We start from the raw sequence: 14,100 nt of genomic DNA on the forward strand, positions 1-14,100 counted from the left end.
TTGATGTGGTGGTGGCGGTGGAAACCTTATTACACACAGGAGAGTTTAGGACACGCAGGTCCTTGAGCCCCTGCACAGCCCCACTGCACTCAAACGTTCATGTCCCGGAGGTTCATGACGCTGGCAGCCCGGCCAGTGGTGATGGCTTGCTTGGCCGGGTCCTCGGAGCGCAGTAGGGTCTCCCAAGTGTTAAGGTGCTCCAGGCCCCGCGAGGGAGGTTCCGCTGGCCAGAGGAAAAGGATATTACCGAGAGTGGCTTTGGGGTGGTGGCCGAGGGTACAGGAGGGGTTTGTGTGGACTTCGCGCTAAGGGGAGGGTAAGGTGCGTGTTTGGAGCCTTTTCTGTCTTGCCAAGACCTTCCTTCTTCCACCTTTGTTAAAACTGAATATACTCCTCTCCAGTGTGCCCTGCAATGTCACTGCACGCTGAATATCTCCCAGTGATCAAAACTATTCTGGGGCCCTCCACTTGGGCATCTTTCCCTCTTCTTTAACTCTATCCCTTCCCTCACAGTAGGTGTCCACTAAGTGAGACAATTTCTTTTGGCACTTTCCTTTCCTCAAACACAATTTTCATTTTTCTCTCAAGGCCAAGACACGTACCCTTTCCCCAACCCTACCTTGCCTGTGGGCAGGTGCATGCACAGCCATGGATCTCTTCCACAAGGACAATCACATCCAACCACCGCCCCCCCCCCCACCATAAGCCATCAACAACCCAGAGCCCCGAGCACAGAGCCACAAGCAAGCTCCCTAATTTGGTTTTCGCCCCAAACCCTTGCGCTGTGCCTTGTTGCCAGTTACCATGAACTGAGCAACAGACACCTTAAGTACACTGATATCTGTACTATCTGATGATAGTGTATTTTCTTTCTGGTGCAAGGCCACATGTGTCCAGAGCGCCATGGCACAAGGCATTTCCGTTTTTGCTCAAGGAGGTCAAGGTGTCCCAAGCATTTTCGCCCTAAATAAACCGAGCACCAGGCTAGAGAAAGCTTGTACCCATTCTCATACAAAAACGTCCTATGGGCGCCTGTGGAAAAAGCTATGTCCGTCTATGGCCTTTTATGAACGTCTTTAAGCACCCACAGAGGTGCTTATTGCCAGCTATTGATAAATCTATGCCACTAAAGCTATAGCTTTGGAACCATACAACTCTCTTAAGCTCTCTATAGAAAAATATATCAGCCTGCATAGACAGCTAAAGACAGAAATAGCAATTGTCTTTAGCTATTTGGGCCAAAATTATATAGCCGGCCATAGGACATTTTTGTATGGGTTGTATCACCAGTGGGTACCCGGCGGCATTGAGGATAGAACCCCGCCCCTCCCTCATGCGAGGCAGATGCTCAACCACTAGGCCACTACTGCGGTGCCATCCCAGTACGATCTGGCACAGACCAGTAGACTCATCGGTTAAAAGTCTACAGTTTAGTACTCGGCTGGGCTGCCAAGGGTTAGAAGGTGACTGCTAGAGAGAGTCTATTGCATGTACTAATTATCACGAATTACCCCCACCAAATACCTGTCCGCTGGGAAGTTTTTTGCTTCCTTTGAAAATAGGTTTATGACAACATTCTGAAAGGAAAAGTACTTGATTGCAGTCACAAATACCATGCTGCTGCAACAAAATAGCAAGTGCAGCAAACAACCAATTGCAGCTGCTGATAACAGAAGTAGCAGTAATGCCAAGAGACATTGCCCAGCACTCAGTTTACCTGTGCCTCGGTGTCAACACAGCTTTTATTCCATCTTTGTCTAGCACAAGTTTTTGAATTCAACAGTCATGGACATCAGCCATGTCCCATATAAACTCATTCTTCCTCACTCTACTAAAATGTACACGCTGGTCTTCGCAAAAATTGCTTCTCTTGGCCCCAGGCCATGGCACATGAAGATCAGCACATTCTCCTCTGCTCCAACATAATATGCAATTAAAATGTGAAAATGCAGATAAAACTAATAACCACATTGATATGCTCACAGCAACTGACCAAACTGTGATAGCACAAACTGGCCCAATGCAGCTCACCTTTATCGAAATGAATTTTACACAACAAAGACAACACCGCAACAGCTGACACGAAATAGTGTTGTAAAGCACCGTAGGCAAATATTTGGTTCCAATCAACGTCCCATACGATTCAAGCAACATTTCAGTTTGCCTTGGAGCTCTTTCGCATAATGTCCATGCCAAGGTACATCGCCTTTTGTTAGCAATACCGTCCATGGCTTCCAAGAAATGGGGAATGGTTCCTTCAAGCACAGCTTTAGAAGCACTTGTCCCAACACACGGATGGCTGAGATGCAGCAATGTCCTCAGATCAGGCAGGCGCCTTGCGTACATTAATGCCACTGGCTACAAAAACATTTTTAGTGTCCTTTGTGGTTAACACTCCATAGAGTACAGTCCAATGCAATCAGACGCTGCAGTCTCTGCAGCAAGTCCATAGTATCACGAGTGGCTAAGATGAAGAAATGTTGATTCAATGACGAGGCTCCAGAAACAATAGAAGAAAAATCTTTATAAATAACAGATGAAACTTGACCTTAGTTCTGAATCTTCTCTAATGCCTCCATGTCTTCTGCGTCCAGCTTCTGAATGGGTCGCCCTGGAATATAAGACACAAGGCTTGAAGCAAAGGGTTTCACAGATTTCTTTTCACACAAGCCATGTGCATTCCTTGGTTTATTATTCTTTTAAACTGCCGCAGGCGTCCATTACGACAATCTCTGTGAAGGCAATTTCTGAGCTCACAGTGCCTCAAATCACGCGTCTTTAACGATGCCTCCACCAGCACAAGTTCCTTCCCTTGTTAACCTTTAGCGCGGCCCTTACTGGAATGCAGCGAGAACGCCCGCGGCCTGGACCTGAACCGAAACTTCCCGAACCGCTACAACACACAGGAGGACGAGGAGCAACCGGAGACCGAGGCAGTGAGGCGGTGGAGTAAACAGATTCCCTTCGTGCTGGCTGGGAATCTCGACGTGGGCGTGGTGGTAGCCAGCTACCCCTACGATAGCATGCCCTTCGTCGGTACGCACTCAGCAATGCATTGTTCGCGCTTTACACGGTTGGCTCTTTCAGGTTCCGGGAAGATGCCTTGTATGACCGGCGCCTGTCACACCGATGAGTCGATGACATTGTTTAAAGTGTGTGTGTGTGTGTGTGTGGCAGGGGGGGAGGGGGCGTTCGCAAGACGCTATAGTCGAATCCAACACAAGAACAAAGCGCTTTTCCCCGACAAAGGACCCCCTTCCAGCCAATGGCGTCGGCCGATTCTCATGAGGCTGATAGCGGGACAATGCACGCCGCGGCGTAACAATACATACAATGCTGGGAGGAGCCTATCCTCGACCATGAAGGCAGTGGACTATAGCATTTCATCTGCCACTCCCTGAATTGTCACGCTAGCAGGCCCATGAGAACCAGCCGACGCCATTGGCTGGGAGGAGGTCCTTTGTCGGCGACAGGATAGGATAGGAAAACTTTTGTAGCGATAGCTACATTACGGTAGTATTTCGAGCCTTCATCGTAGCGGCGCCGCCACCCTGTGGCTACACCGCCCCCTGTGGCTGCTCAGCCACGCTGTCACGTGGCGCGGAGCAGCTGCCGGTAGCGCGGCGCCGTGGCTGAACACGTGGTTGGGCACGTGACAAAGCTCCACTCAGCCCGCTGCAGCTATCGCGTCACTCCAGGTTTAACCAAAGCTGAACCACCGCAAATATATTTTTTATTGTCCAACAGAAAGGGTGTCCAGAGGGCTACCCGCCTAGACGACGGTCGAAAGGTCTTGACTCTCGGCGGCGGCTTCGGCCAGTCGGACAGTTGTAGCTGGGTCGCCGGGTCGGAGGTCAGTAGTAAGGCCTCCCATTGGTATTTCGTCGTTATGCCTCGTCCCCGTAATTTCTCTGGTAGGTGGCGCAAGGCGGCGTGCGTGCACGCACGCGTAGTCGAACATGGTGGCAATCCACCCCGTTTCAAGGGTATTACATACCGTTTCTCGAGACGAGCGAAGCGTTCTTCATCGCTTTCTTCATCTATAGTAAACCAAACAGCTAATGCTCGTTACTTCAACGTCTTCCAGACGGTGGCGGCCTTTTTTTGAAAATTGCGGGAAAACCCGCTTCGTTCTTGAGTGGTATCCGACTATAGCAGGTGGCAAAGTGGAGAGAGAAAAATCCCCCTTCCCATTTTGTGCGCCAGCACTACGTCGGTCACTAGCAAAAAAGCAGTTATGTGTCGTTGTGAAGCCTCGTGGTGTCCTCGTGAAGGAGTAATAATAATTTTTTTGGGGGGGGGGGGGAAAGGAAATGGCGCAGTATCTGTCGCATATATCTTTGGACACCTGAACCGCGCCGTAAGGGAAGGGATAAAGGAGGGAGTGAAAGAAGAAATGAAGAATAGGTGCCGTAGTGGAGGGCTCCGGAATAATTTCGACCACCTGGGGATCTTTAACGTGCACTGACATCGCACAGCACACGGGCGAAACCGGTTTTGCGGCAGGTGCCGCCGCGTGGGAAGGACGAAACCCGTGCACGCCAGCTGCAGCCAAGTGAAAGGGAGGCAAACCTCTTCAGTGGAAGCTACGGCCTTACATATCCTTACATATTGTGCTAGCGCAGCTACGTTTTTCCGGCTTACACGAGAAGCCCGAGCAGGCTTCCGCGCCGGAAAAGATTTCGCAGACCCTTGGAGAAGCATCCTATGTCAGCGTTAACTGGCAGTTAGACTATCTGATGCTGAAGGCAAAGAAAGCAAGAGGTGCAGACGCGGATGCTCAGCTGGTTGAGCTAGGTGTCTAAAGTAAATTATCTTTCTTCTTGAGGTTTGTCTATCTTTTCGCTCCGTCTCTGCAAGTGCGTAACTTCCACTGAAATAAAAATAGTTGGGGCGGAGGAGGGAAGGAGGGTGTTGTCCACCGACTTCATGACTGTTGTGCCCGCCAGAGCACGATTATATGAATTCTGCTTTGCTCTAGCAGTGCCGGGCGAGTCGCCTTTTAGCAAGCGCATACGTCACTTTGTTTTTCGGCTTCCTCTCAGACTTCACATTCGTCGAACGCAAGTATTCGCTGACGCCAGACGACGACGTCTTCAGACACCTCGCCAGTGTGTACTCATCTAATCACGCCAACATGCAACTGGGGAAGGCCTGTCCTCCAGAAGGAATGCCGTCCTTTCCCAACGGCGCTACTAATGGAGCTGCCTGGTACGACTTCTCAGGTACGTCCCACTCAGTAGTTCATTATATCTCCGGGGCTTCCCCTGCTGCGGTTCGCACTCATCAGGCGAGTCCAGGGATTTCACTTTGAAATCTGGCAAAACTTGAGAAAAACACGCATATCCAGCAGACTAGACATGAAGAAATTTGGTTAGTGCCGACGCCTAGGGCATATTATACATAGCAGTCTCTTTCTTATACTGTTCCAGTATTATTAAATAAATTAAACAAAGAATTGTTTGACCCCTTTCAGCATTCAAGTGATGTTGTTAAGCGATTTTTTCTTAGCAAGATTACGTAATATTGCGCTCAGTTTAAACTTATACCTGTTATTTTTTTTTCGTTTCCCCATGACCAGTTATTTGTTTTTCTAATATCTATGTTTGTACTGCAATGCATAGCGCTGCTTTTTTACAAAGTGTTTTGTTATTTTGTTCCAGTGTTTATTTGGAAAATTGAAAATCTCTGCCTGTGTACTGTACTGCCAAGTTGATAAAGGGGGCAGGACCTCTGTCAAGCTTACGAGCTTTTAGTCCTGTCTCCTTCTCTGTCCAAGAGAAAAATAAAGACTGAATGAATGAAAAAAAAAGTTCCGCCGCGGTGGCTCAGTGCTTACGGTGCTCGGCTGCCGGCCCAAAAGAAGCGGGTTCGATCCCGGCCGCGGCGGTCGAATTTCAATGAAGGCGAAATGCTAGAGGCCCGTATGCTGTGCGATGTCAGTGCACGTCAAAGAACCCCAGGAGGTCGAAATTTTCGGAGCCTTTCACTACGACGTTCCTCATAGCCTGAGTCGCTTTGGGACGTTACACCCCCATAAACCAAACCAATCACTTTGGAGCAAACGGTCCTGACGGCGAAATGTTTTCCGTCTTCACACTGCTGCAGGTTGAGTGAGTCCTTGTCTCGGACATCCTTGCACACAGGCAGCATGGCAGACTACAACTACATTTGGGAAGGATGCATGGACGTGACACTGAAGACCTCCTGCTGCAAGTTCCCGCCTCACCAAGAACTCGCCCGCCTCTGGGAGGAAAACAGGCAGGCACTCCTGGCTTACTTGGGCGAAGTCCACAAAGGCAAGTGCTTCCCTCGATCCCGTCCGCAGACTGCGGACACCCTGGGCGGACGCAGTGGGCACAGACTTGAGTATTCGTCTGCTGGGCGATAACGCGAGCTGTCAGAATGGAAAACACCGCTGCCGCACCTTATACACCTCCTCATTCCTGTCAAGGTGAACATCGTCTAATGTAGTTTGCGTATTCCGGAAATTCGTGATGGTTCCCGACATCAAAACACTCTCATCTATTCTTGGAAAATATGGGCTTCGACTACGTAGTGGTTCAGAACGCATCTCCGCAAAAGCAATACGAAAAATGAGACACATAGAGAAAACCCTAAACAGCGCGTGTCTGTTCTGAGTATTCCGCAGCGTCTATTTGCGTTAAGTGTTTCGTTCTCAGTCTCGCGTTTTTGTAGCGTGAGCCACATTGTCCGAGGTTGGACAGTTTCGCGTGGTTCCTGGAGAGCCGTGCTGCGCATGCGTGAGGAGCAGTGACGTCACACGGCGCACAGCTGGCGCACCGCCGGAGCCGCCGCCGCGCGCGCATTCCAGAGGAATGGCGGCATAGCCGCGGCAGACGCACTGGCGCCGGCGCGTGCCCGGCTGTGCGCCTCCGTTGCGCAGTAGCAAAGTCTGACGCTGCGCCGGACACGCTTGCTAGCGCCTGTCATTTTGTGCGCATGCGTAGAGGTATCAGTGGGGGGCATAGATATAGCGGGGCGTTTGCCAGTGTGGTATAGCCATGGAGAAGGAGAGCGAAATTTCTGCTCAGCGGCAATTGATGCTCAACGGCTCAGCGTAGCTCACGCTACGTATATCCTGGCATAGCCGAGCTAAGCCACTGCTAATTTTTCTGCGGGGTTTTTGTCATTACAGCGACATCAGCTGAATAAGTATAACCCTCCTTTCATTAGTAAGAGCGGTTGGGAAAGGTCACGTGAACTCGCACCGAACAAATTTTCCGCAAGATCGGCGTATACAATTTTCCGACTATGCTGCTTTTCTGACGTCCTGCAGATGGAGGCTTTAAGCTCTTAGTTTTTTTTTTGTTTTTTACTGCATCACTTCAGTGGGAAGCTGGCGGCGCAAACGTTTCGATCAAAGCTGCGTGACTTTTCGTAAACGCAGTCAATGTCGAATCGTTTGGCGTACAGCATAAACATCAGTGGGTAGATCCTGGGGTCATATTCTATAAGCTGTCCATTTTTCCTTGTTCATTTCGCGTCCATTCAGTCTTCTGTCAGTGGTCACTCAGGTGTACTCGCGTCTTTCAAGCGTTCGTGGCAAGCGACCCGGTCATTGGGTTGCTGGCGACCATTGGCTGCAATTGGCTGCGAAATGCAGCCAGTGGTGAGGTCAGGTCGCCAGCCACCCAATGACTCCTGGAGCTTTCGTGCCTTTTGTGCTTTATATAACGGTACGAGCGGCAAAGCAGAAAAGTATTGGAAATTACGGCGATGCACATGTCTAGTCAGGGCAGTCAAGACAGTTCCTGAAGAGATTGCGTACCGTATTTGCTCGCGTAATGAACGCTCTAGCATAACGAACGTGTCTCCTACTTGGGCTATCAGAAACTACAATTTTTTTCCCTCGCTTAGTACGAATGCCAGCAGGCGTCCATTTTTGAACGCCGGGAGAAGTACGCAGTATTGTAAAGCACCACCTTTGAAATGTCATGACAACTACTGTTGTAGCCGAGAGCGATGAGGAAGAGCCAGCGTAACGAGAAACGTAGACGCTTTATTGGAACGCCCGTGCCGGGCCAAGAATTCACTATGCCCGCGGAACGCAGCGCTTATATAGCGCCGAGAGACGCGCTGTCCATGTGACGTCTCACGCGCTTAGCACGACACCACAACTATGCTTCGCCATACAGGACGAGCAGCCAATGAGATGTTCCGCCAGCAATCCGAAAACAAGTATATACCATGCCAGGCAACAAGGCATTTTTCTGTTCCATATGAAAAACTGCGGTTGAGTTTCGCGCTAAATGCCGTGACTTGTGCTAGAGTGAACTCTATAGCTCTGTTCTCTATATGGACAAAACGATGGGCCGCTAAGCGAGTTATATGCACGGATTTAAGGTAAATGCTGTTATCTTGTTCTCGGGCATGGAAACCGTGCTAAAGAGTATCATTTTACTTTATTTGAAAGAATATTCGTACCCGTTGAAGTATTTATTCCACTAGCCTACTTTTTGTCCTCATTTTTGCCACTTCATTTTTTCTCAATATTTTACCCCGCGTAATGAACGTGCACCCCAATTTTTTTTTTGCGTTGTCTGGGGGAAAATGCGCGCTTATTATGGGAGTGTGTACAGTGCCTCACAAAAAATAATCCTTTAACTTCATTTCGTAGACACCTCTAAGTCATGACCCAGGGTTATAAATACTATGCCACAAAAGGAAAGCGTTATAATCGATGCATCCTTTCAGTTCTCGGGCATGTGTCCACAACTTGTAGCCAAAACGAATAACCTAGGGATGAGATTAAAGGCAGCACAACGAGTGACATAACGACAAAAAAAGACAGGTGTAGAGAAGAGATTTCAAATGAACGACATGCATTAGAGAAGTGCTACTTGATTATATCCTAAAGTGGGGTGGATATGATTTTGCTCGTGTATCCTCTTCCTAGCGGCAGCCCTGTTCTGTAACGCTTTGAGATCACAGCGGCTAGTATCTCTAAAATTGTCCGTGCATATACTTCAGCCATGACAACAGGAATGATGAAGAGTATTGCTGGAGCGTTTAAAGCCGGTTATGCCAGTATTAGGCATTGCTTTCACAGGTGCGCACATAATGGTCTTTCCCTTGGCAAGTGCAACGGGAGAAAAGAGTCAGCCAACATGGTTGTTGTTGTTGCCTCAGATACGATGGAGACATGGTGAGGTTAGAGAATTCGGAGCGATATATAGTGGGCACAGATTCCGCAGAGCAGATTTATGTAAAGGAGATGACAAACATTTGTCTCCCGGTGATCTTACTCCGACTGTTGATAAGAACTTCGATAATGGTCAAGCAATGGAGACATGGGAGAGGCCTTTGCCCTTCAGTGGTTGTAGTCAGGCTGATGATGATGATGGTGATGATGGTGGTGGTGGTGATGATGATGATGATGATGAAGCAATGACAAACCACGTCTTTCCCCTTCCCTTCGACCTAATCTGCGCGTTGTTCTACAAAACTTGAACCTCTTTCCGCAGGCGTGCGCGGGATCGTGGAGGACGAAAAGGGGAACCCTGTGGAGAAAGCGACCCTGAAGGTCTCCAACCGTAGAGCCTGTTTTAAGACGTCGTCCAGAGAGTACTGGAGGATCCTCAGGCCGGGAACGTACACTTTGAAGGTGAGATTACATTCCAGGAAACCCCATCCGTGTTTCGGCTGTGAGCACAACTGAATCTGAGGGGTTCCCGGGTTTGTCAAGTGGCGGCGAGAACTCGCAACTTTGAGCCTCCACAATGCCGCCTAATGCCGTTCGCCTTCACTGCGCCCCGCTCACGCACACTATAAAGCGATCGATATCCATTATGCATTTGTTCTGCGAGCGTTTATCGCAACCGTTCCATGACATCGAGATTCTTCCTGGTATTATCTGTAAACCCCCGTGTTCCTGTTGTTCAAGTGCAATTTCGTGTCTTCTACACAAGTGTTTCGAAAAAAGAGGCCATTGGTATCGCATAGATCATGAATAATGCGTGTAGCGTAGTCTAATCAAAGGCGCGAGCAGGGATGCCGCATACGTCACGACCAATCAGAGCCACGCGTCGAGGGGCACAGAAGCCTCCGCCTCCTCTACGTCCTTATGTTTCAGGAAAAAAGAATGCCCTCAAGAGCAAATCGCTGAGCAAAGCGACAGCGCTTTGAGGCTGTTCGTTATCGCCGTGTCACTGAGGCGTCTGAAGCTGGCAGTAACGGTTGTCTAAGCGGTAAGCACACAAAAGACCCGATAATGAAATCTCGTAATATAAAAGCTATTCTCACCGTCTGAACACATCAAAGGATCAAAAACAGCCTGAAGGAATGACATGTCCCAGTTTTCCAGGAACGGTGGTTGACTGTGTGGTTTAGGAGGTCGTGCAAGCGCCTCCTATAGAGCAAAAACGATAAGGCTGGAAGGACTCACGAGACTGGAATGACCTTCAAATTTATTCGACGAATCCGCCCGTTTCATAGCTGCCATTTCAGATGCATACTCAACTACATGTAACCAAGTCCAGTCGTTCTCAAATAACCACCGAACACACACTCAGCCCCCTGTAATTATCTGTAACATTCAAACAGCAAAAGACAAAACAATCACGGGCGCGTCGTAAAGAGCGAGATGACTTCTAAATAGTGCGATCGCGTTTCCTTGGCTGGTCATCAGATGCGTTATTCAGGCAGCACTCGGTCATTCATGTGCATGCCCTAACGGCTGAGGCCGGTGTTGGTGCGACATTTTTCAGTGCGTTAGAAACGCAGAGAGTAGGAGGAGGAATGAACCGCAGACAAGGAAGCGGTAACGTCGCAGCAAGACACTTCAAGGCCCTCTTCGTGAAATTGCTGCTCCACAACATCCATCAGCGCCGTGCATAGCGAAGGTCTTCCTATATACACTTCAGCACAGCATTCGGTCTGCGTGTTCCTACACCGACGTTAGTCAGCCCGCACCTTATGACGAAAGGTGGTTCGGGATGCCGTGAAGCCTTGTGGTTCCCACAAGCAACCAAATTATCCGCAGGAAATAAGCCTAAGCTCTATCATTCCAGCGAGTTATACACGCTGTTTCACCTAAGACTTTACACATTTGTTAAAAATAACCTGTTGAGTTGGAAAAGCGCTTTTTCGGCATAGCATTGTCAGCCATGTAATACATCAGAATAAATCTAAGACGTACTAACTAGCAGGTTGGTTAACTAATATAGTTAACTTTTTAACTATTGCTGTTAGGCTCCTTAATTATTGAGAGACATGTAGCCCGCAGTAAGTGATATCAGTATCAGTTTTTATAATTTCAAAAGCATGGTTACGCTCTGCACTGTGGCCCAATAAATTTCGGCTACATCGCGACAAAACACATGGGCCTTCGAGAGGCTATCAGGCAAAGCAACCTCTCCAGTGCACGTAACTCGTCGAAATAGCCAAAATTTGTTGGGCCACAGTGCCGTGGGTAGCCGCGCTTTCGAAATTATAAAAACTGATATGGATATTACTTACAGCGGGCTACATGCCTCTAAATAATTAAGGAGCCTAAGAGTAATAGTTAAAAAGTTAACTATTCAATATTAGTTGACCAACCTGCTAGTCAGCACTTTCTAGCTGTATTCTGATGTACTACACCACTGGCAATGCTATGCCGAAAAAGCGCTCTTTTAACTCAGCCTATTTTTAAAATTGTGTAAAGTCTAAGGTGAAGCGCCCTGCAGTACGGAAACCTGATGCAGATCATCAGCCATTTGCATTATAAACTCCTCGTTTTTTTTACATTTTATTCAGGTTTCTGCAGCGGGCTTCCACGAGGCCGAGGTGAACTTCAGCGTTCCGGAGGAGCAATTCACCGTTCTCAACGTGACACTCAAGTCAAGGCACGAAGAAGAAAAGTCGGAGCAGCTGTTGCGCTGAGCCGGATCTTGGGGAAACTCAGCGTAGACAACCGCCCGTTGTGTACGACGACAAAGTGGCGGGAACTGTGACGCTATTTTTGGGTGCGTTTGGATGCACCTCAGTGGCATTTACAAAGCAGTGCAAACCAATAGTTCGGAATGAACCTGTGTTCATGCTGGTTCGTCATGTTGAAACGTTGAGTCGTTTGTTTACGTGTTTAATATGTAAACGGATACCGAGAACAAATCATTAGTTTACCCGTATGGCCTAGATTTGTCGCTTTCTAGTGACAAAGAGGTTCACATTAAGTGAAAGCGGAGTTTTTAAGTGGTAAAATAGGTGGATAATATCAAAAACAGGGATCACCAGCATTGACCGTTTTCGATAGCAAATTGATAACAGGCTTTCTTTGGCGGATCCTTGAAGCTAGGCTAGCTATATGCCGCATCACTGTTCACTTGCAAATGGTGATCTCGGAGTTCTTTGAGATCTTGACGTCACGAGTTTAGATCGAGAGGCGGAAATAGTTTTAAACGCGATTCTCTCAGTCATAAACGCGTCTTTTGCTGCCACAAAAATATCAACACAGCCTTAAAGGGTCCTAGAAAATATTTCTACTCCCAACAAACATTCCATGGAGGTATCCTAAGTATCCCTTTAAGGCTCCGACAACAATTTTGAAGCGGGAGCTACACTAGGATACTAGTCGAGCATTTAGCGGTACATGGGATAGGCCAGTTGTGCGCATGCGCCGTTACCATGGCAACGGGAGAGGAGCAGCAGTTGTGCCGCGCGCTTCGTCGCCGCCGTCGCCGCGGCCGCGCGCACGCTCCACCGTCGAAGCTGAATGTGACGTCACGCGGATGAGCAGCTGTGCGCATGCGCCGAAACTATCCTAACCAGAGAGACGCCACAGCTGCGCCGCGTTCATCACCACCGGCTCGCCGCAGGCCGCTCGATCACTCGAACCGCCCGTCGTCGCATGAGCAGCATTGTGTATAAAAGGCGGAGATGTAATCGGCGGCTATATCGCAACGCTTGATATGGATGCACAGCAGAAGAGTCCAGCCGTTGTTAAACGGCGGTATAGACAAGAGATCTTTAACCCTTCCGATCCTGAGGTTGCCGCCTGGCAGTTTGCTACTCAACAAAGAGCGAATGAGCGTCAGAAGGCGGAGAGAGCAGCGGAGACACCCGAACAGACAGGAACGCCTTGCCAAACGGAGACGCCAGATTGCCGGGCGTAATAGACGCCGCATAGCCGCCGCGTTTGAGACTATGCAAGGCGTCAGTCACCAGGAACCAGCCGAAGAGGATGTGAAGGCCCGTCGTGTAACTGATCACACCATTCGACTTTCCGAAAGTGCATCTGCTACCCGGACATTTGAAGCAGACTTTGTGAACAATCTGTTTGGACACATGTGTAGTGTGTGCGACAGACTGTGGCACCAAAAGGACTTGAGATCAGTGAGAAATCCAACGTATGAATCTTTGCGTTTGGAATTTCCAGAATGGTCGTATGAGATTGTGCCGAGTGTTTTTGTAACGTGCAAGGGCTTTCTAGTCAAGCAGAAAATTCCACTTACAGTATAAGCCATGTTAATCGGTATCCACCCTTACCGCCTGCTTTGCCAGTTGTGACCGTACGCTTTCGGCTTATGGAGAGCGCCATTATCATCCAAGGAATCTACGTGGCACCGGGAACATCTGTCAAGCAGGGGATTGATGTCACGTGTATACCAGCCTACGGCACGGTTTCACAGTTGTATGTAACTTTGGGTGATTTCAACAGGAAACAGAACTCTCTTACTAAGTGTATGAAAGAAAATTTTGACTAATTTAGCTTCAGACCCGCAAGTCCAGACTACACAATGGAGAACTACCTTGTATACCGAAGAGACTCTACAAAATCGAAATACTGTATAGACAAAATTGAGAGCGCAGGAAGCTACTTCGCAGATAATTGGGTAGTCTTCGTTTCTGTCAAGGAAAATGAATAAAAGATGCGTATACCCAATGTCTCTCATTGAAACATGCAGTGACAACAAGCTCAGCTAGGGAAACGTGCCTCCTGGTACGTATATGCTGGAGAAGTGGAGCTAAGCCACTGCCAATTTCTTAAAGCGAAAGCTTTATTGGCCGCAAACTCGCGATTTTGCCGTGGCGGTACTCCATCGAGGCACATGACGTCACAACGCGCGCGTCGCCGCGGAAGGTAACTGTGCTTCGCGC

General features: G+C 48.7%; 1 protein-coding gene across 1 annotated transcript; it reads left to right on the forward strand.

Annotated features, from left to right (window-relative positions):
• The first annotated feature begins 2,183 nt into the window (after positions 1-2,183).
• Positions 2,184-11,983, forward strand: LOC144119749 (carboxypeptidase M-like). The gene is made up of 6 exons (XM_077652294.1): positions 2,184-2,197; positions 2,849-3,036; positions 5,046-5,225; positions 6,147-6,299; positions 9,489-9,628; positions 11,761-11,983. The coding sequence occupies exons 1-6, from the start codon at positions 2,184-2,186 to the stop codon at positions 11,884-11,886; spliced, it is 801 nt and encodes a 266-aa protein (XP_077508420.1). The 3' UTR covers positions 11,887-11,983.
• The last annotated feature ends 2,117 nt before the right edge of the window (positions 11,984-14,100 follow it).

The sequence above is a fragment of the Amblyomma americanum genome, chromosome 2, assembly GCF_052857255.1.
Source record: "Amblyomma americanum isolate KBUSLIRL-KWMA chromosome 2, ASM5285725v1, whole genome shotgun sequence".
Classification (NCBI taxonomy): Eukaryota; Metazoa; Arthropoda; class Arachnida; order Ixodida; family Ixodidae; genus Amblyomma; species Amblyomma americanum.